Genomic DNA, 23,835 nt, shown 5'->3' on the forward strand with positions numbered 1-23,835 from the left:
GCTTTCTTTGTGAGATCTGGCCTCAATAGGAATGCCATACGTCCAGATTTCCGCAGACATTATTGGGATTTCAAAGGTGGCACTTTGTCCTGGATCTTACGCAAGTCAATCAGGGAAAGAAAACCTCAACAACTTTCAGGACGTCCTGGTTTTTACTTTTTGAAAGATGGCAATCCTAGCCTCATATCTGTAAAGCATTTAGATTTTTTTTTTTTGGGAGGGGGGAGATGACGACTTTATGAGACTTAAAAAATATGTGTGTAATACCCAGAAGGTAAGTCCCACTGTATTCAGTGGGACTTACCCCCAGAAAATTGTTTATGGGCCTTAATTTTCATTGTCTCAGCATCCACAACTGGTGAATGGTAATAGCATGCATGAATTTATTGAAATGCAATTTCAGATAAGTGGGTCACAATAGCATCTCCTCCCCCTCAAACTCTAATGTATTGGGTTTAAAAGAGAGAAAGAAAACCTAAACTGCCCACTATGCCAAACTGAAAACCATGAAGCTCACTGGGTTAGTCACCATCTCTCAGCCCTAACCTACTTCACAAGGTTGTTAAGCGAATAATATAGAGAAGGGAGGAGCTTTGTGCACCACCCTGAGCCTTGGGAGGAAAGGTATGATATAAAAAGCAAAAATAAAATATGCACACAACCTAAGTCTGCATCCAGCATGTAACAGAATTTTGGTGCATTCAATCTTATACACCTAATTATGTTGTGTGTCTTCTCCTCCCTCCTATTCTTTTCTGTATTCCATTGTCTTCAACCCACTGTATAACTCTCTACCTATCCTATTGTAAAGATAAAGGTAAAGGGACCCCTGACCGTTAAGTCCAGTCATGGATGACTCTGGGGTTGCGGCACTCATCTCGCTTTATTGGCTGAGGGAGCCGGCGTACAGCTTCCGGGTCATGTGGCCAGCATGACTAAGCCGCTTCTGGCGAACCAGAGCAGTGCACGGAAATGCCGTTTACCTTCCCACCGCAGCAGTACCTATTCATCTATTTGCACTTTGACGTGCTTTCGAACTGCTAGGTTGGCAGGAGCAGGGGCCGAGCAACGGGAGCTCACCGTGTTGCGGGGATTCGAACCGTCGACCTTCTGATCGGCAAGTGCTTTTTTCCCCTTAAAAAAAAATTTAGGGTAACTCTCATTTTGACTCAAGAAAATCACCATTTTATAGTTAAGATTGGGAAAAACAAATACAGTAAATGGACAAAAGTACAAAGATTCACAAAATGTTTAGGGGTGTGTGTACCCCTGAGTCCCCCCCAGAAAAAAGTACCGGTACTGCTTTTATCTATTTCTATTAAACTTATGACTTATTTCCCTCTTATATTTGCATAATATTTTTTTCCAAAAACGCTATTTTCTGTGCATGCAAAATCAAAAACGTTATATATACTGTATATATTTTCTCCCCCACCCCCAAAAAAAGACATTTACAGAAAGAATAATAAATAAATAAATAAAATTTATTTGAAAGGGAGAGAAAGGGCCGAGCAGGAGGAGGGAACAGCCAGGGAAAACATTCCCTACCTAAAGGAAAAAGCCACGCCTCTTCTAGAAGCCTGAGAGGCTTTCAGCTGCTCTTGGCGAAGCCAGCCAATCAGCGAGGAGCAAAAAAAGAAGGAAGGAGGAGGCGGGTTCGAGGGAGGGGCCGGCGCGAGGTGCGTTCAAAGCTGGCCAATGAGCGGGCGCCGGGCGTGGTCAGACCCGAGAGGCGAATGAGCGCGGCCGTTGTTGCGAGGTGGGCTGTGTTCCCGGAAGCGGGTCGAAGGGAGCTCGGCGGTTCTTGCGCGCTTAGTCTTCTGAGGGGGTAAGTGGAAGAGGAGAGGCGGCTGAGGGCGGCTGAGGGCGGCTGAGGGCGGTTTGGCGCCGGGAGGCGAACCGGGCGGCTGAGGGCGGGGCCCGGCGGCGCCCTGGCCCGAGGGCGAGGAAAGAAGCGGCTCTTCCCTCCGTTCAGTTCCCGCTTCCAATGCTGGGAAGCGGCTGTTGACGTTTGGATGGGTGGGGCGCGGCTTCCCTTCTCCGCGGAGGGATGGAGGGCTCTTGACTTAGGGCTGCCTTGGGTCTTGGCGGCCCTCGGAGCAGACCCGTTGGAATGAAGGGGCGGGACAAACTTGGGTCCATTCATTCATCATGCGACGGTCACCTCCAGGCTTGACTACTGTAATTCGCTCTACGTGGGGCTGCCCTTGAAGCTGACCCAGAAACTCCAGTGGGTGCAGAATGCTGCAGCGAGGCTCCTCATGGGGTCTCTGCCATGGGAGCATATTCATCCAGTGCTTTTCAAGCTGCACTGGCTCCCGGTGGAGTACAGGGTCAGATTTAAGGTGCTGCTTTTGACCTTTAAAGCCCTTCACAGCCTAGGACCCTCGTACCTACGGGACCGCCTCTCCTGGTATGCCCCACGGAGAGCCTCAAGGTCCATAAATAGCAACACCCTATTGGTCCCAGGCCCTAAGGAAGTTAGATTGGCTTCAACCAGAGCCAGGGCCTTTTCAACCCTGGCTCCGGCCTGGTGGAACGCTCTGTCCCATGAGACCAGGGCCCTGCAGGATCTGATTTCTTTCCGCAGGGCCTGTAAGACAGAGTTGTTCCACCTGCCTTTTGGCTTGGAGCCAATTTGATTCCCTCCCTCTCTTTCTTTTTTCCTTTCCTTCTCCTGCGATGAGGCTACATTTTAATATTTTAATGTTCTATTATTTTAATGTTGTATTTTATTTTTGTTTTTAAGTTGTAATCATTCTTCTTGTTTTTATTATTGTTTGTAAGCCGCTCTGAGCCCGGCCTTGGCTGGGGAGGGCAGGGTATAAATAAAAAATTATTATTATTATTATTATTATTATCATCATCATCATCATCATCATCATCAAGGTAAAGGGACCCCTGACCATTAGGTCCAGTCACGGACGACTCTGGGGTTGCGGCGCTCATCTTGCTTTATTGGCCGAGGGAGCCGGCGTACAGCTTCCGAGTCATGTGGCCAGCATGACTAAGCCGCTTCTGGTGAACCAGAGCAGCGCACAGAAACGCCGTTTACCTTCCCGCCAGAGCGGTACCTATTTATCTACTTGCACTTTAATGCGCTTTCAAATTGCTAGGTTGGCAGGAGCAGGGACCAAGCAACGGGAGCTCACCCTGTCACGGGGATTCGAACTGCCGACCTTCTGATCGGCAAGTCCTAGGCTCTGTGGTTTAACCCACAGCGCCACCCCCGTCCCTTGACAAACTTGGGTACATTCATAAATAATAATATTTGTTGGGCGGCTTCCAACAAAATATTAAAATAGAGTAATGCACCAAACATTAAAAGCTTCCCTAAACAGGGCTGCCTTCAAATGTCTTCTAAAAGTCTGGTAGTTGTTGTTCTCTTTGACATCTGGTGGGAGGGTGTTCCACAGGGCAGGTGCCACTGCTGAGAAGGCCCTCTGCCTGGTTCCCTGTAACTTGGATTCTTGCAGTGAGGGAACCGCCAGAAGGCCCTCGGTGCTGGACCTCAGTGTCTGGGTAGAACAATGTGGGTGGAGATGCTCCTTCAGAAATAGATTCATAGGATTGGAAGAGGTGCCAAGGGTCTTCTAGTCCAACCCCCTGAAATGCAGGATATATTCGGCTAAAGCAGTGGTTCCCAAGCTTGGCTGAGGGTGGGGAGCGACTGCCTCCCCACCTTGGCTAAGCTCATGCTCCAGTTAACTCCTGTCTGTGTACCTTCTGCAGACCCTCAGCCCAGTCTCCCTATCTAAGCTGTGAGGCTCTTTCCTTTTGCTGTAGATCAGCGGTTCCCAACCTTTTTTTTGCCCACGTAAAGGTAAAGGGACCCCTAACCATTAGGTCCAGTCGTGGCCGACTCTGGGGTTGCGGCGCTCATCTCGCTTTATTGGCCGAGGGAGCCGGCGTACAGCTTCCGGGTCATGTGGCCAGCATGACTAAGCTGCTTACCTTCCCGCCAGAGCAGTACCTATTTACTTCACTTTGATGTGCTTTTGAACTGCTAGGTTGGCAGGAGCTGGGACTGAGCAACGGGAGCTCACCCCGACGCGGGGATTCGAACCGCCGATCTTCTGATCGGCAAGCCCTAGGCTCTGTGGTTTAACCCACAGCGCCACCCGCGTCCCTTTGCCCCCTAAGCATCTCTAAAATCCTCGTGTGCCCTCCCCCCACGTGACATATAATTCTTATTATTCGGAAAGTGAACTCCGTGGAGGAAGCCTAAAAGGCCATTAACTGTTAATAACTCATTCTTGAATTGCCCCACTTAAAACTCAAATTGCTCCCCCTGTGGGGCGTGTGTCCCACGTTGGGAACCATGGGGCTAAAGCATCCAATGACAGATGGCCATCCAACCTCTGCTTTAAAACCTCCAAGGAAGGAGAGTCCACCACCTCCCGAGGAAGTCCGTTGCACTGTCGAACAGCTCTTAACATCAGAAAGTTTCCCCGTATGTTCAGTTGGAATCTCCGTTTTTGTAACTTGGTTCAAGTCCTGCCCCCGGAGCAGGAGAAAACTTGCTTGCTCCATTCCAATGGGACCAATTCTTGAATATCATCATTATTTATTAGTTGCCCTCTTGCACTCCAGTGCCTCAAAGCGACTTAGGGAGCAAAATGAAATGAATGGTCACAACTAAATTGGAATCGTAGGATTGTAGAGTTGGATGGGACCGCTAGGGTCATTTAGTCCAACCTCCTACAATGCAGGAAACTATAGCCCAATGTGGGGCTTATACCCACAACCCTGAGATCAAGTACCATATTTTTTGCTCTATAAGACACACTTTTCCCCTCCTAAAAAGTAAGGGGAAATGTGTGTGTGTGTTATGGAGCGAATGCAGGCTGCGCAGCTATCCCAGAAGCCAGAACAGCAAGAGGGATTGCTGCTTTCACTGCGCAGCGATCCCTCTTGCTGTTCTGGCTTCTGAGATTCAGAATATTTTTTTTCTTGTTTTCCTCCTCCAAAAACTAGGTGCGTCTTGTGGTCTGGTGCGTCATATAGAGCGAAAAATACGGTATTTCATGCTTTACCAACTGAGCTTATCCAGTTGTTAGGTCTATTTATGCCAATGAGACCACCTCTCTGAGAATTATTATTTTTGTTTCACTTTTGCATTCAAGTGCCTCAAAGCAACTTACACAGTAAAGCAAAATAGCAAGGATTTTACACTTTCTTGATTAGTGTACAACAATGCATAGTCCTCAGTGAGGTGTTGGACTTCACAGATTACAGATGGAGGCTCATCTGAGGGAGTCTTGTTCGGCATCGAACAAATGTAACAGATCCCCCTGTCTGTTGAAAAGTAACCTTTTTGGGGAAAGAGTTGTGGACTTTCTCTCTCTCATGCGTTCTTCTCCCCCCACCCTTGTGTGTATTGACTTGTTTCAATTTGTATTTTCTCTGTATTGAAAAAAAAGAGTCGTAAATTGTTTTATTGATTTGAAGCACTTTTGTCCCTGCTGATTAGCCAAAAAGGTGGCCAGAGCAGCTTATGAAAACCTGTAGTAAGATATTTCTTACCCTTACAATTGAAAAGACATGGCAAACAAGAAATATGGGTTGGGGAAGGAAGCAGAAAAAAATACAAACTACAGTTCTGAAAACAACCATTGGAAACACAGGTGTTTATTCCCAGGAGTTCTGCTTGAGGTATGGAAAAACGTCGTGCTGTTTTTCTGATTTGGGGATAGTCACATGACTTGGAAGATCCAGGGTCAATCGTTGCTTAGTACGGAAATTCACTCTAATTTTGGCCCAATCACCGTCTTTTAGCCCAAAGCACCTCTCAGGGTTGTAGTGAGGATAAAACTGAAGGGCCACACACCACATATGTAACTTTGATTTCCTGGGAGGAAAGGGGGAACTTCAGTTGTAACAAAGTGATACAAGTTTAGCAATCCTTGCTAATGATAACCCTTTTGACGTCTGCTGGGAACTTCATGTGTGCTGCCTTGAATTCCATAGGAAAAGATGTGATAGTGATGTTACATAAATATTTTTTTTAGTTCTTGACCTCATTTTGAAGCAGTACACCTTAAAGGTAAAGGTAAAGGTACCCCTGCCCGTACGGGCCAGTCTTGACAGACTCTGGGGTTGTGCGCCCATCTCACTTAAGAGGCCAGGGGCCAGCGCTGTCCGGAGACACTTCCAGGTCACGTGGCCAGCGTGACATCGCTGCTCTGGCAAGCCAGAGCCGCACACGGAAACGCCGTTTACCTTCCCGCTGGTAAGCGGTCCCTATTTATCTACTTGCACCCGGAGGTGCTTTCAAACTGCTAGGTTGGCAGGCGCTGGGACCGAGCAGCAGGAGCGCACCCCGCCGCAGGGATTCGAACCGCCGACCTTTCGATCGGCAAGTCCTAGGCACTGAGGCTTTAACCCACAGCGCCACCTGCGTCCCTTAGGCTTTCTCTATTAGTGTGGGCCATTATGTAGAACAGGCATCCACAAACTCGGCCCTCCAGCGGTTTTGGGACTAACAACTCCCATCATCTCTAGCTAACAGGAACAGTGGTCAGGGATGATGGGAATTGTAGTCCCAAAACAGCCGGAGGGCTGAGTTTGGGATGCCTGATGTAGAAGAACTGTCCTTGTATTTTGTGGTTTGTTTATTTATTTATTTTAAAAATGAAAAATGCAAGAGGGAGGGAGTTGTCACTTTATTTCAGTCCAAGACCCTCACAGGGCAAATAGCAGCTGGGGGAGTAATTTTGATCAGCAAAACAGCATCACAATAGTGCTGCCATTGTGGACAAATTGAGACCCCTCTATGGAGACCCCTTTCAATTTATTCTTTTAAAATGTAACCATGGATCTCCATCATAACATATGGTTGGCCCTAAGGAAAGTCTATGCTTAAATTTGCACAACTGAGTGGATTCCAACGTGGGCTTGTGCAGGAGATCAGGCAAGTATCTTTAAACAATGATAACTCCACACATTTTCTTTTAAGTCTGTCACGAGTGTAATCAACTTTTGAATTTAGCAGCACCTTTAGCAGCTATTTGGTCAGTAGCAATCAGGTAATAGTGTTTGTCTTCAAGTCCTTGAAACTGTCCACCTGCTGATTCTGCATACCAAATAAGAGCAGAAGAGGAGATTAGGATTCCCACTCCACCCCCACCACAACCGCAGCTGCAAACCTTTCTTTAATTCTTTACTGGGCCTGCATCTTTACGCAGAAGCCTGGCATGAGAAAATAAAGTTGGCAAAGAAGTTGTTCCTTGCTTTGAGGTAAAGTAATGGGGAAAGCTTAATCACAATCCTTATACTCTGCTAGACAATCCTGTCTACTCACCTTTGAGTTCAATGGGGCTTACCTTATACCTTGGTATAAGAGAAACATCTACTATTTCCATGTTGAGCTGCACATTAAATGCACAGGAGGAGGGTTGGTGTAGAAAAGCAAGAAAGGAACGGCAATCCTTTTTATTCTTTTACATTGGGCGAAATGACTTTTCAGGGTGCATAGTAGCATTGTGTGTTTATTTTTCTGCAACTGTGAGGTTCAGAAACTTAAGTTCTGAAAATGAAGTTGTGTTACCAAAACCCCAAACTATCCCCAGCGCTTTACAGTTCTGTAATGAGTGAGCTTTTCATGATATGCGTGGGAACTCTGTGGATGGAAGCTCTGTACTCAGGACTACCTGTCAGCAAAGGACTGATTTGTTTGTATGTTATACCTTTTTATCTTGCCTTTTAAAAAATATGAGAGTTTGGTATTCAAGTGTATCAGAACCCAGGTTTCTAGCGTGGCATCTCCCTCAAAAGTCTGTGCAAGAAAACAGTGCTCAGTTTATTGCTCTGATACACTATCACACATTTTTAAAAAGCCTTAGGCCCGAGGTGGAGAACTGTAGCCCTCCAGATGTTGCTAGATTCCAACTCCCATCAGCCCCAGCCAGCATTGCCAATGGTCAGGGATAGGAGCTGTAATCCAACATTTGGAGGGCCACAGGTTCCACACATGTTCCTTGAGCAAATCTGTGTTGCCTGCATTCTCCCCTATTTCAGAATATTGTAGTGGAATAGGTTATGATACCATGTCTGTTCCAAAACCAGTGATTGATAGAGCGCTGTCTTTCCTGCTGCTCTTGCCAAAATCAGCAGCCCTTTAGGAAATAATTGATTGAAGGTGTTGTGTTCTAGTACTGCAAACCAAACCAGTGGAGATTCTGCACTCTTAAGAACAGGCTTGTGTTTTTCCTTGGTGACTTCTGTTCTAAAATGTTTTCTTTTTGCTAAATATGTGTAGAACTATGTATAATGTTGTTAGCACCTGGCCATTTCACCCTGCAGAAGGCAATTGAAAGCTGTTAAGTACAATACTCAACAGTACTCCCGAGGAAAGCATTAAGGTGAATGCAAAATGGTCAGTGTTGACTATATTCAGAAATAAGCTTTTAAATGTTAATTTACTAAATGCAAAATGGCTTTATTTTATTGTAAGCAAATGATGGTAATTGAAAATCCTTGAACAATTCTCTTTTATGATATTGGAGTAATCTGGTTTTGTGAGTAGTAGAAGGGAAATCAGATGAATTTTACAGAGATACCAGCTTAATTGATATAACAACCAGTTAGCATCCTTGAGCAGGATGCCCCTAGCAATGGTTAGACTAATCCTACCTTGATTGGATTTGTAATATGCTCTGTTATGGGTGCAGCCTCTGTGAAGTCTCTGGAAACTGTAGTTGGTCCAGAATGTGGCAGCTAGGTTCATGGTGGAAGCATACTTATAGCCATGGGAGGCCATGGTGGGGGCAAGCTCTCCCACAACCATAATTTCTAGCTTTCATTAAAAGAACATTGCATTTCTACCATTTGTAAAACCTGAGATATGAGACCAAATGTACAGACACTACTCCTTTTATTGTAAGAAATTGACCTGTTACCTCCTCTCAGCACCTCCCCCAAAACATTCCTGTGGATTCCCATGCTTGCAGGAGTGTTTGTTACCATTTAGTTTCCAGGCACAGTTCAAGATGTTTGTGGTCACGTTTAAAGCCCTAAATTGCTTAAGTCCTGCCTATCTAAAGGACCACTAGCTCTTGTATCATAGTGCCAGTCCCCTATGATCTGATGAAGATTCTCTTCTAACAGTTATTCAGGCAAAAGTGTGTTGGGATATGTGAGAGAGTCTTCATTCAAAAACCTTGCAGCTTCTTCCTTGGCATATCTGCCTGGACCCCCTCCTCCCTTTTCACTGATAAGTTAAGAAATTTCTCTTCTAAACCTGGTTAGGGTTTTAGCAGCAGACCCCACTGTTTTACAGGGCAATCATAGCATCATAGAATTGTAGAGTTGGATGGGACCCAACTCCTGCAATGCAAGAATATGCAGCTGTCTCATATGGGGATTAAACCTGCAACCTTGGCATTATGCTCTAACCAACTGAGTTATCCACTTCTTCCTGTGCATGTCAACTCAGAATAAATTAAATCTCATTCACTCCATGGTTGCTTATCCACATAAGTGCATATAGAGTTGCTCACTTAGTTTGCAATATTAGTTCCTCTCTTACTGTTTTTCATATAAAATATTGTTAATGGGTAGTGTATGCTACTCCTACTCAGAGTAGACCCATTGAAGCTAATAGGTTTCCTTATGAGTAGGACTTAGCTGAGTGCAACTGATTGTGAGCACAGTTTTTAAACACTGGAAGGCAGTATTCTACACTATCTCAAACAACCCTCTCCAAAAATAATAACAGGCAATGTGAAACTAAACAGTTCCACTAGGTTGAGCAGTCCTAGCTGGCTGCACAACAGAACTTCCCCTCACTCACCTCTCCCAGAGTTCCCTTAGTACAGAACATGTTTATGTGAGAGACCACCTTCTCCCTTATTGTTCCTGGTCATGATGGTCATTCAAAGAGGCCCTCCTGGTACGGTTGCACGTTCATGAGCTCCACCTGGCAGTTACTCAGAAGAGATCATTTTCCATAATGGTGCCTACACTCTGGAACACACTCCCTGTGGACATTCAACATGAGTCTATCTGTGGTTTCTGACGCATGTTAAAAACATTTCTTTTTAAATAAACCTTTGGGAAATAGCAATATGGCTTGGTATCTCATTTTTGCTGCTCAGCATATATTTGATTATTACTTGTTTTGCTCTATTGATTGTATTTTGACCTTCATTTTTTAAGCGTGTTGCATACCACTTTTTGCTAGCCATTTATCAATAAGTATCTACATATTTTATATATATTAGGCTACGCGAACATGGGTGTCATAGCTAATAGCCACCAACCAATGTGTATAATTAGTTGTATGTGCCAATGCCTTTTCGTGACTGCTATAAATCCTCAGGGCATTAGCTCTCTGACCTTGATTCTTCAAAGCTCTTTTGAAGTCAGTTTCCATCTGCCGGTTGTAAGTAACCTTTGACTACAGTGAGAGTTAAAGAATAAATGTCTTCAGTCAGCCTTGGGTGCTGCGTGCGACAGCTTTAGAGGTAGCGATTTTCTGCTGATGTACTTGTGATGATCATTGTCTGACAATACAACTGTACATGCTGTCAGAGCTGGCCTTAAGAGATACTTTGCTTCTGAAGCAAAATAATGACCCATTGAGCCTTTTTGTGACATACGGAAATGGAGACCGGAGGCATGGAAATCTGGAATCTATCATCTAACTATTTTCACACTTACTTTATGGTGAGGTCTGCCCCGGATGCTGGCTGGTTGTGAAAACTGACTAGATATTCCAGCAGCATCCAGCCTTCTGGTATTCTTGGTAAAGTGTATTCAAATAGCTGCTGGTGTCATCCAGTGGAGAGTCTTTTCTGTGAGGCTAGTGTTTAACTCTTGCTGCAGCCTTTTTGTATATTCTTGGCCATGTGGAGTATGTGACCCTTAAATAACAATAATATTTTAATTTATTTAAAATATGTGTGACATGCCTTTCATTGCAAGCCATCCCAGGGTGGGTGGGGGTGGGATGCAATCAGCAATAACCCCCCCCCCCAACCAACATCTGTTCCGCGAGTCTCTTTGTCTAGCAGTTTTTTCGTCTTGCGAAGCAAGCCCATTGACGGCTTATCGGATTAGCGCTATTAGCGGTTTAGCGGCTTATCGGCTTATCGGATAAGCGGCTTAGCGGCTGTAATGGCTGTAAGGGGGTTACTTGTGCGTAAGTTGCCTTCAGTTTTAGTTATATTGCCTGGCCAACCATGCTTTGTCTGACAGCTCACACTCCGTGACCGGTCAGTCACTTGCAGAATCCGTCAGTGGGTGTTTCTTGAACCTCTTCCAGCATAAGAGCTGTTTTACGCCTAGTCTCCTCCTACTTTCCCTGCGCGGAACTTGTCTGCGCAAGTATGGGGAAGGCAGGGGCGTGTCAGCACTCTCTCCACTAGTCTCTGGTGAAGGGTCTTGGAGAGCTGTCTCCACTTCCTCCATCTCCCTCTCTTCTCTACTGGTGTTACGCTGAATTCCTTCCCCCCTGCTGGTCCCCTCTCCGGCATCGCTCTGGAGCCCTGCCTCTGCCTCTCGCTCTGATGTCAGTTCCCTGACAGCAGCTTAGAAAAAGGGGGGGAGGGGAAAAAACCTGCAGGAACTCGCAAGACATTTTCGTCTTGCGAAGCAAGCCCATAGGAAATTCGTTTTGCGAAGCGCCTCCAAAACGGAAAACTCTTTCGTCTTGCGAGGCATTCGTCTTGTGGGGCACCACTGTAATATATAGAATTATACAATAAAATGAGGACAGATAAAGCAAATCAGCCTCTTAACAGTCTATAGCCCGTGGTTCCCAATTAACTTAAGTATTGCAGACCCCCTCCTTTTCAAAAGTCAAGCCATGGACCCCCTACTTTTGAAAATTTTGATACCTCTATGGTAGTTTTTTGTTACATGAATGGTGCCTTGGACCTCCAGGGGTCCGCGGAGCACCAATTGGGAACCACTGGTCTATGGAACACAGCCAACTACATTTTAGCACGCAGTCCAGGGAGTAACATATTATCAACACCTGGCACTGGAAAGCAAAAAGTCAGCTCCCGGTAGATCATAGAGAGGAAGGCACTCCATAAATTGGGTGCCAGCTCAGAGAAATCACTCTCCCATGTCTCAGCATAACAAATCTCACCAGGCCATGTAGCACAAAGAAGGGTATCCACTGATGGTTTTCAGACAGGTAAGCTGATAAAGTATGGGATGCGGGTGGCGCTGTGGATTAAACCACAGAGCCTAGGACTTGCCGATTAGAAGGTCGGCGGTTCGAATCCCCGTGACGGGGTGAGCTCCCATTACTCAGTCCCTGCTCCTGCCAACCTAGCAGTTTGAAAACACACCCAAAAGTGCAAGTAGATAAATAGGTACCACTCCGGCGGGAAGGTAAATGGCGTTTCTGTGCGCTGCTCTGGTTCGCCAGAAGCGGCTTAGTTATGCTGGCCACATGACCCGGAAGCTGTACGCCGGTTCCCTCAGCCAATAAAGCAAGATGAGCACCGCAACCCCAGAGTCGGCTACAATTGGACCTAATGGTCAGGGCTCCCTTTACCTTTACCTTTAAGCTGAAAAAGGGACAGATGATCCTTTAAGTAACTGAGTACCAAGCTGTATTGGACTTCATTGTGCCATCACAATCGCCTTAAAGCCAGTGTGCTGTAGTGGTTAAAAGTGTCAGACTAGGGACCTGGGAGACCAGGGTTCCCCACTTGGTCCTTGGGTCAGTCACTGTCTTTCAGGCTAATCTACCACACGGGATATGGGTGGCACTGTGGTCTAAACCACTGAGCTTCTTGGGCTTGCCGATCAGAACCGGTGATTCGAATCCCTGAGACAGAGTGAGCTCCCGTTGCTCTTTCCCAGCTCCTGCTAATCTAGCAGTTTGAAAGCAGCGCTGTGGTGGGAAAGTATACGGCATTTCTGTGTGCCCTGGTATCCGTCATGGTGTTCCATTGCACCAGAAGCGGTTTAGTCATGCTGTCCACATAACCCAGAAAACTGTCTGCAGACAAACGCTGGCTCCCTCAGCCTGAAAGCAAGATGAGCGCTGCAACCCCATAGTCGCCTTTGACTGGACATAACCGTCCAGAGGTCCTTTACCTTTTACCACACAGGGTTGTTGTGGAGAAAGAGGTGAGGTATAAATGTAATAAATAAAATTGGTAGTAATGACACATGTCACAGTAATTAAGAAGTAAATGAATAAAGTAGCTTCTGTATTACATGAAAATAGTTTTAAAATGATATCAATGGTATTGCAACCCTATTACAATATCAAATATGATTAAATGAACATAATTTTAAAAAATGATATTGCAGTGATATCAAGAGCTAATTATAATATAAAAATGATTGGAAATTTCTGAAATGTATACAAGAGGGAAGGGACTTTGTTCATTGGTTGTGATCTTATGGCAGTGCTAGAGGATTCTGAAGGCAAATACGTGCTTTTGGAAAGTTAAGTTTCTACCTTAAAAAGTATTCAATATTTTAAATATTAAAATGGACTGTACCGGAAGTAAAAGAATGGATTATGTTTTACATCATTGCAACACCAAGATTTAACAATACCTGAGGAATTTTCAAATGACTGCATTAAGAAAATGGCACATTAAACTACATGATACATCTGTTATAAGTAAACTCACCTGGGCATTGAGTGAAACGGGGTGGATATTGAAAATCACTTTAAAAGTGAATGTATATGCTTTATATGGTATTAGGATTCTAGTAAAAATAAGTGAATCCTCTTACACTGTTGTAGATGTTATATTACTTTTTTGTTGACGTAGTTTAAATATAGTAGTTCCCAGTGTAATGCATTATACCACACCAGCCTTCATAAATAGCACAACCCATCAGAAGTATCTTTAATCTCAGTTGAAATATAGGGGAATTGTCAAAGAACAGCACTAGGCTAAGGCATAATCCCTGTTTATTTCAGTGAATTGGACTTGGAACTGTGACAAGGTGTTTCTCAGATAGTATTCAAAATTAGATTATTCCAGTTTCTCTGGCTCCTATATTTATTCAATCCATGTTTTGTATATTTAGAAGATAGGAATTTTGCGGTAAGCTTAAGCCAAGTGGAAGCGCACGTGTTGTGTGCTCATAAAAACAAGCAAGTGAATCAAATGCACGTTAAAATTTAAGTACTATGTGCCAAAGTTTAATTTGTTTCCCAAGCTGTAGAACTATACAAGCAGCAGTACTTTACAGGTGTGACTGGATTTGGAGTTGTAAATGAATTGCTACACATCTTTAGGGCTTAATAAATGGCTTTCTTATTTAGTACAAAAGCAAGAAATTAATACTGTTGGGTAACAGCTGAGAGAATTGATCAATGTTTTACCTGGTAACTGTGAAAAGCGATAAATACTCATGACTGCTGCTATGATTCCCCACCCCCTCCACAATTCTCAAGCATAACTCTTCTTCTGGCCATCTGTTTTTGGCATTGCATAATAGAGCTGCTCTTAAGCATCCCCCCAACCATTGTGCAATATTTATACCACACAGAAAGCATATGTGGTCATTTCTCAACCAGGAGTATTGTGCAAAAAACAACACCACTAAGTTTTGTTGTTGAAATATCCATTTTTTTGTGTTTTCAGAACCACTTTAAAATGTTGATGTTATGCCATATACTAAAATGTAAGCAGGACTAGTTGTCAATTGTACAGTGGTACCTCGGGTTACAAACACCTCGGGTTACAAACACTTTGGGTGTCAAACTCTGCTAACCTGGAAGTAACCAGGTTAAGAACTTTGCCCCAGGATGAGAACGGAAATCACATAGATGAAAGATAATATAAGAAATGTAATTAATATTTTGGAATATCTGACTGCTAGGAATGAGAAACAAGCCATATTAATGTTTGTTGATGCAGAAAAGGCCTTTATGTTGAAGAATTTAGAGTTTATGGATGTGGGGACTGAGTTCTTTAATGGGATAAGGGCAATTTATACAGAGCAGAAAGCAAAGCTAATTGTAAATAATGTGACTACAGAAGATATAAAAATAACGAACTAGACAGTGATGTCCACTCTCGCCATTACTATTTATAATGGTCCTAGAGGTTTTCTTGAGGTCGATGAGACAAAATGAACTAATAAAAGGGGTAACAGTTGGTCAGAATGAATATAAAGTAAAAGCCTTTGCAGATGATCTGGTAATTATGATTGAAGAACCATTAGAAAGTGTAAAAGAAGTCTTGGATGAGATTGAGAAATTTGGAAGTGTGGCCGGGTTCAGACTAAATAAGAAGAAAACCAAAATAATTACAAAAAATATGGATCAAAGTATAATAGAAATAATGCAACAAAGAACAGAGATAGAGGTGGTGAAAAAGCTCAAATATTTAGGAATTTGGTTAACTCCCAAAAATATTGACTTGTTTCAGAACAACTATGTCTGGAATGGGATAAAGAAAGATCTAGAGGTGTGGGGAAGAATGAAATTATCTTTTTGGGGTAGAATATCTACGATAAAAATGAGTGTCCTTCCAAAGATGTTATTTTTGTTTCAAACTATCCCCATATTAAAGGGGGTAGCAATTTTCAAAGAGTGGCAAAGAGTGCTTTCAAGGTACCGTATTTTTCGCACCATAGGGCGCACCGGACCATAGGGCGCACCCAGTTTTTAGGGGGGGGGGGAATCAAGGAAAAAAATATTTTTCTCCCCCAGCCCCAAAGAGCAGCGTACAGGCTGCACACAACCTCTCCCTGCCAGAGGGGTTGCACGCAGCTATGGAAGAAGGCAAGGCAGCGAGCGGGATGGATCCCGCTCGCTGCTTTGGCTTCCCCCTTAGCCCCGTGCAGCCTCTCCCTCCTGGGAGACCCTGCGTGGGGCTAAAGAATCCATAGCTCCGTGCAGCCTCTCCTTGCGGAGGGGTTGCACGCAGCTATGGAGCAAGCCAAGGCAGGGGGCGGGATGGATCCCGCTCGCTGCTTTGGCTTCCCCTTTAGCCCCGTGCAGCCTCTGCCTCCCGGGAGACCCTGCGTGGGGCTAAAGAATCCATAGCTCCGTGCAGCCTCTCCTTGCGGGAGAGGAGACGCTGCGCAGGGCTAAAGAAGCCATAGCCCGTGGAGCCTCTCCCTGCCGGAGGGGTTGCGCGCGGCTATGGCAGAAGCCTGCATTCGCTCCATAGGACGCACACACATTTCTCCTCAATTTTTGGAGGGGAAAAACTGCGTCCAATAGAGCGAAAAATACAGTATATCTAGCAGGGCAAGAAGCCGAGAATTAAATTTAAGTTATTAACAGATGTAAAGGAAAGAGGAGGCTTCACCCTGCCGGACTTGAAACTGTACTACGAAGCAGCATGTCTTTGCTGGTTGAGAGAATGGATAAAATTAGAGAACAAAGAGTTATTAGATTTAGAAGGATTTGATAACAGATTTGGATGGCACACGTATCTATGGTGTTAAAAGAAGAAAATTCATAAAGGCTTTGGGAACCACATATTCCGGAGCTCATTAATTGAAATATGGGATAGGTACAAAAACCTCTTGGAACCAAAAGTTCCACACTGGTTGTCTCCACTAGAGGTTATGAGTGTAAAGAAAATAAATATGAGAAGTAATTGGATTACATATGGTGAATGGATAACCAGAGAAGGAGGAAAATGGAAATTAAAGCCATATGAACAAGTCAAAGAACATGTATATGATTGGTTGCATTATTTTCAGGTTAATGAAATGTTTAAAAAGGACATTAAAGAAAGTGGTTATGCAGAAAAAGATTCAAAGTTCCAGACAGATGTGATAAATAATAATTGTAAAATTTTGTCAAAAATGTATAAAATATTGTTGGAATGGAATACAAAAGATGAAGAAGTCAAATCGGTAATGATACAATGGGCCAGAGATTTCGGTTACAATATACAGTTTAAGGACTGGGAAAAACTGTGGAAAGAGAATTTAAGATTTACTGCTTGTACGGTACTTAAAGAAAATGTTATGAAAATGTTTTACAGATGGTATATTACACCGGTAAAGTTGGCAAAAATGTATAAGACGTGCAATAAGTGTTGGAAATGTAAAGAAAAAGAAGGTACGTTTTATCACATGTGGTGGGAGTGTAAGAAAGTGAAGGGTTTCTGGGAGATGATCTACAATGAAATGAAAAAGATGTTAAAATATACATTTGTAAAGAAACCACAGACCTTTCTTTTAGGAATTACAGGGAATGAAATAAGAAGAAAAGACTGTAAACTTTTTCAATATGTAGTTACAGCAGCAAGAATTCTACTGGCCCAGAAATGGAAACAAGAGGAAATACCGATAATAGAAGAATGGAGACTGAAGCTGACAGACTATTCAGAACTGGACAGACTAACCGGAAAAATTAGATATCTTTGAGACCAAAAGTTCATCGAGGACTGGGGGAAATTTGTTGAATATCTGAAAAGAATATGTGATGTGCAAACAACGCTGGCGGGGTTTCAAAAAGCACTGTGAAAGCTGAGATATATTGTTAAAAAGAAATAGGAGTGGGAGGGAAGTTTAATGGCAATATAAACAGAGAAATGCGTGATTGAGAGGTAAATATGGATGGTTGCCAGAGAAGCTGAAGGAAGTCCAAAAAGAACTAAATTTGTGGAAATTTCGATAAAATTGTATATTTGTGTCGGAAAATTTATAAAAATTATTTGTAAAAAATAAAATAAAAAAAGAGAACGGAAATCACGTGCTGGTGGTGCGGCAGCAGCAGGAGGCCCGATTAGTGAAAGTGCACCTCAGGTTAAGAACGGTTTCAGGTTAAGAACGGACCTTAAGTTCGTAACCCGAGGTACCACTGCAATTAATTTGTAGTTGAATTCTGGAGTAGCATTAGAATACTTTAAACCTATAGACTTCAACCTGATTAAACATAGGGCCCGTCTTCAATTTTAGCGTGTCACATTGAGATCCACTATTTTCAAAGACAAAAGGTCTTAATTCCTACAGTCTCCTTAGCGATACAGGAAGCCCCCTTGTAGCAGACTATTTGCCCTTCTGCCTCTGTGTTTTCTACTGCCTCACCGGGGTCTCAGGTAGGGGTCTTTCCTATCAGCAGCTACTTGACCCCTGTTTCCAAGAAAGGACCACAGCTTTGGGTCCTTGCAACTGGAAATACCGGGGATTGATCCTGGCATCAAATGTATGGGAAGTATGTGCTCACTGCTGAGTTGTGATCCCTTCTACAAACACTTATATCTTATCACAAGTTTGAGGACTGCTGTCTTGAGAATACAGTGGTACCTCGGGTTACATACGCTTCAGGTTACAGACTCCACTAACCCAGAAATAGTACCTCGGGTTAAGAACTTTGCTTCAGGATGAGAACAGAAATCGTGCTCTGGCGGCACGGCAGCAGCAGGAGGCCCCATTGGCTAAAGTGGTGCTTCAGGTTAAGAACAGTTTCAGGTTAAGAATGGACCTCTGGAACGAATTAAGTACTTAACCCGAGGTACCACTATATGCTGGAGTAGATCAAAGACTCATTCCCAAGTGTTTCCTGCAACATAAGAAGAAGCATAAAAGCTCAGGAAGCTGCCTTATACCAAGTTAGACCAATTCTGCTTCAAGCATGGCCTTCCCCAACCTGGTGCCCTCCTGATGTTTTGAACTACCCATCCTATCATCCCTGACTATTAGTCATGCTGACCAGGGTTGATGGGAGCAGTAGACCTAGACATCTGGAAGATACCAGGCTGGGAAGGTGGACCTAAGCTCAGTATTCTCTGCTGTGACTGGCAGTAGCTCTCCAGGGTCTTGAGCAGAGGTCATTTCCATCATATGCTATCCTTTTAGCTCAGGGTTTCCCAAACCTGTGTCTCCAGCTGTTTTTAGACTACAGTCCCCATCATCCCTGACCACTGGACCTGCTAGCTAGGGATGATGGGAGTTGTAGGCCAAAAACAGCTGGAGTCCCAAGTTTGAGAAACCCTGCTTTTAGTTGGACATGCCAAGTCAACCTTGGATTTCTGCGTGCAGAGCATGTCTTCTACCAATAGGCTGTAGGCTCTTCCCCTTTTCACCTTCTCTTCTAAAAAAATAATAATTAACCAATAGGGTATTGTACGATTTGGCTGAGGGTTGAACACCAATGTTATGAAGGTCCATACCTCGGTCACAGTGCACTAGGTGGACTGCTGCCATGTGCTGGAGTGAGGATGTAGCAAGGCAGAGGGCAGCAAGGGAAGCACCAGGTTGATGGTGGTGGCGGCATTGAGTGCGCAAGCACTTCCATTTCATGTACAAGTGCCGTATCCTGACCAGGCCTAATAGCTGTATACATACCGGGTTTTGCAGTTAGATCTTGCTTTGCTTAATGCAAGGATGAAGTTGCATCCCACCTCCATAGATTGTTAGGCTCCCAGCTCCCATCAGCCCTAACCAGCACAGTCGGTTGTCATGGATGATGGGCGTTGTAGTTCAGCGACAGCTGGAGACCCTTAGATTCCCCAGCTCTGGATTTGCTGCATCTTAATTTCTTGCCTATAATGTTTGCACAGAACCAATTGGCATGTTGAGAATTTGTGGTATTCTTTGGATCATCTGCAGTGTTTGTCACAGACGCTATGGCTGTCAGAATGAGCAGAGGCTTTGTCCAGGCGTCCTTCCATCATGTGTGGACATAGCCAAGAACCACCCCCCCCAGCAGTGTTTTATATTGTTCCTTGTATCTCATTTTAATTGCCGTGAACGACACTAGAAGCCAATTTTTGGGACTGGCAAAGGGGATGAAAAGTGTTGCCAAGACCCTCAGTCCCTGTCCCTATTACATCTCCCTCAATGTATGTCTCTCTGCCGTCTTTGGCACACGTTCTTTTTTCATGCCCATATATTCATCGCTTTCTCTCTCAACCCACTCACCTCCACAGACAGGGAAATGGCTCAGTCTTGGCTGTTGATCCCTCAATCCCACAGATTTCACTGTTGCCATAGCCTTCTCTTCCCAAGCTCCCTTTATCATAGCTTGTGAAAGGCATTCCTGTATGTTCCAGTGTGTGGGCTCCATGCCACAGTTGTGTACATAAGGTTCAGAAATCACTGTTTAAAGCAGAGTTTCCCAAACCTCTAAGTTCATTGACCCCTTGATGTGCTTACAAAGTTGTCCTGGACCCCAACCCAAATTCTTAGGAATGTACATCACATAAAGTCAAGAAATAGCAATATTTAGTCATTTATTAGTCATTAGTTACCATTACCATATCATTAGTTACCATTACCATGTCAAGAAATAGATATACTGAGGTGTACTCCTGACAGAGCAAGCCAACTAAGAAGTAAGTCCTACTGCATTCAGTAGTGCTTACTCTCAGGTAAGTGGGGGTTAGGATTGCAGCCTTGTGCTTTTCATATCAAGTGAGTTATCAAAATCAAAACATCTCAGTGTCTCTTAAATGCTGAGATCAGAATTCCTTACATTCCAGAACAAATTTTGCAGCCCTCAATCTGATTGAAAATAATTTCTTTCAAGGAGAAAGCATATTTCTCCATTGGGATGTAGATAAGGAACTGCAACAAACCAGTTCATGGAAAGGTATACACAAATTTGATCTTTGTACAGTGGTACCTCAGGTTACATACGCTTCAGGTTACAGAATCTGCTAACCCAGAAATAGTGCTTCAGGTTAAGAACTTTGCTTCGGGATGAGAACAGAAATCGTGCTCCGGCGGCGCGGTAGCAGCAGGAGGCCCCATTAGCTAAAGTGGTGCTTCAGGTTAAGAACAGTTTCCGGAACAAATTAAGTACTTAACCCGAGGTACCACTGTAATTGTGCAGTAGAAACTACCAGGAATGGGGAAAACAGATTTCAGGTAAAAGCCAAAAGGTACCTGGATATCCAAGCTGTGCTTGTTAAAGTAGGAACTCATTCAACTGACCATATCATTTAACAATAAATGATTCTTCAATATTGATTTTGCACAACTGAGCTATCTGGGATGGTTCTTTTAATCACATGAACTCTCCTTGGTCCATGTCCCTCTGGTATACTCAAAAGAGTTGAAGTAGTTTTCTTTGTTTCAAGTATTCATTTTAGTAAGTATGGGGAGCAAAATATTTAAAAAATATTTCATTGCCTTCCTTTGATTGTGTTAGTAAAGACGCAGTTGTGTGCATCCCTCCCCATCCCCTTTATTTTCTCGTTGCATCTTAAAAATCAAATGCAAACTTGTTCTTTGCTTTTAACACAAGCTTACCAATGCACTTCTTTATTCAAAGGCCGCTAAGTGAGTATTTGTTGTTGTTGAACAACAAACTGGCAAATCAAGGCTCTGAAATAGATTTCAATTATTATAACAATGTTAAGCTGTCATGTTTTTAACAGATCCATATAAAGTTAATCACATAGAATAAATAAAATATGGAACAAAGGGTGATAACGAGAAGCAGCGATGTGAGACAGGCAAAATATTGGAAATGTCAGCTTTAATGTGCCCATCACTTTATGATTTATATCTCATTCTACTCTGGTCTCTCTGTAGCTACTGCTGTGGAGGGAGCTTCATTAATAATGAGTTTAGAGGTTTGTAGTAATATTCAGCAAATTGCAGCGGCTTGCAGAGGTGAGTGAGATGACGCCGTTCCATATCAAATTATAAGGGGGTAAAAGGCAGTAATGATCAGGATCTAGACACTCCGGTAAACTAATAGAGCAGTGGTGGGGAATCCAGGGCCCTCCAGGTGTTTGTGAACTACATCTCCAATCATCCCTGACCGTTGGCTATGCTTGCCTGACTTGATGGGAGTCCAGTGACACCTGCAGGACTGCAGGCCCCTGACCCTGGTAACAGGTTGTCAGTCTACGTCGATATTGCTTGTTTCTCTGCTGCAGTTCGAGATGCACAAAAAGACTTTAGCTAATTGCTTGAAGGCTAGTTTGTTGATGGACTGTCAAGGCCTGTGCATTTTGGATATATGCTGTGACAGTAGGACCATGTGTTTGCATCCTTCTCATTTGTGTGCTTCTGTGTGTTGAATATGGCACACACATAACTAGGGAGGGGGGAGAAATTATATTCAGCTCACATTTAATGGTGAAAATACCATTGGCATCTTTAGAAATTTGCACTTCTCCAAATTTTGCAATGAAGTCATCCAGCCAAGTAATGTGTGTAAAAATGCATATATTAAGGTAAAGTACCGTATTTTTTGCCCTATAGGACGCACTTTTTCCCCTCCAAAAATGAAGGGGAAATCTGGGTGCGTCCTATGGGGCGAATGCAGGCTTTCGCTGAAGCTTGGAGAGCGAGAGGGGTCGGTGTGCACCAACCCCTCTCGCTCTCCAGGCTTCAGGAAGACATCCGCAGCCTAGGCAGCCCTGCGGGAGTTCCCGCAGGGCTGTCTAGGCTGCGGATAGCAGGTTGCTTCCCGGAGCGCCGGGCGCGCTGAAAGCAGAGCGCCCGGCGCTTCGGGAACGCATCCGCAGCCTAGACAACCCTGTGGGAGTTCCCGCAGGGCTGTCTAGGCTGCGGATAGCAGCCTGCCGCCCGGTGCGATGGACGCCCTGAAGCAGAGCGCCCCTCGCGCCGGGCAGACATCCGCAGCGTGGGGAGCCCTGCAGGAGTTCCTGCCGCCCTGAAGCAGAGCACCCCTCGCGCCAGGCAGACACCTGCAGCGTGGGGAGCCTTGCAGGAGTTCCCCGCAGGGCTCCCCATGGTGTGGATAGCAGCCTGCCGCCCGGCGCGCAGAGCACCCTGAAGCAGAGCGCCCCGCGCGCCGGGCAGACATCGGCCAGCCCCACAAGCTCGGGGGACAGCAGGGAGGCGCAGCGCCGCCATCCCGCTGTTCCTCGACCTGGTTCAGTTTCCCCGACCTGATTTTGGGGGGGAAATAAAGGGAATTTCCCCCCCTTTATTTCCCCCCAAAAAAACTAGGTGCGTCCTATGGGACGGAGCGTCCTATGGGACGAAAAATACGGTATACATGAAGAGGCATGTATTAGTGAAAGTCATATACAGAAATGCATTATATTCGGGAAAATTGCTGTGAAAAAAATGTATATTAGGCAAAATTGCATATAAACTTGTGAATATCAAGGTAAAATCGGATTAAAATGCCGATGAATTTTTGTGAGGACTTGGGGTGGGGGTGGGGGGAAACGGTTCACAAGCTAATGCGGAAACTGAATTTAAGAGAAGAACAACTAGAAACTGAAAGAACCCAGATTTGAGAGATACGCCCATCCCTATACATGGCACATGTAAACTGTAAAAAAAAAAAAAAGTGTTTTAAAATTCACCTTTAAATATGTAGCTATACCTCGGAAGTTGAACACCTTGTGAGTCAAACGTTTTGGCTCCCAAATGCCACAAACCCAGAAGTGAGTATTCTGGTTTGCGAATGTTCTTTGGATCAGGAACGTCCGACGTGGGTTCCATGGCTTCTGATTGGCTCCAGGAGCTTCCTGCATCCAATTGGAAGCTGTGCCTTGGTTTCTGAATGTTTTGGAAGTCAAACAACTTCCAGAATGGATTCCGTTCAACTTCCGAGATACGACTGTATAGACTGCCAGCTTTCACTCTTGCCTACCTGTTTTTACTCAGAATGCTGCTCTGTTTCTTAGTATGTGCATTTTTGACCTGCCTGCAATGATGACGAAGCCTTCAAATAACCTAATTGGTTAAACATTAAGTCTTTGGCTTCTGCTGCTCTCTCTGTTCAAAGCACATTAAAGACCTGTGCTGGGACTATTAACTAACAAAAGATACTCACCACAGATTTTTGGTGTTGAGAACAGACTACAGTTTTCTTCCCTTGTGCGAGTTGTGATGGTGGCTTTATGAAAAATGTATGTTTGCATAAAGCAGCATGAATTCTTAAAGAAGACAAGCGGTGGAATGTGTAATGACTTGGGCTTGATAAGTTGCAATTTGTCCTGT

General features: G+C 44.3%; 1 protein-coding gene and 1 long non-coding RNA gene across 3 annotated transcripts in view; one reads left to right on the plus strand and one right to left on the minus strand.

The window, feature by feature from the left end:
• The window catches only part of LOC307205152, a 153,840-nt gene that overhangs the window by 69,847 nt on the left and 60,158 nt on the right, over positions 1–23,835 (minus strand). The window lies entirely within an intron of this gene.
• Positions 1,737–23,835, plus strand: part of TANGO2 (transport and golgi organization 2 homolog) — a gene marked incomplete at its 5' end in the record, with an annotated part of 105,670 nt that continues 83,571 nt past the window's right edge. Inside the window, one exon of one of the 2 annotated variants that reach the window (XM_079957057.1) lies at positions 1,737–1,828. In XM_079957057.1, the coding sequence (XP_079813183.1) occupies positions 1,737–1,828 (92 nt within the window). The remainder of the gene's footprint in view (positions 1,829–23,835) is intronic. The other variant, XM_079957059.1, reaches the window with a different exon arrangement.

This window comes from Podarcis cretensis (genome assembly GCF_951804945.1).
Source record: "Podarcis cretensis genome assembly, chromosome: 16".
NCBI classification, from domain to species: domain Eukaryota; kingdom Metazoa; phylum Chordata; class Lepidosauria; order Squamata; family Lacertidae; genus Podarcis; species Podarcis cretensis.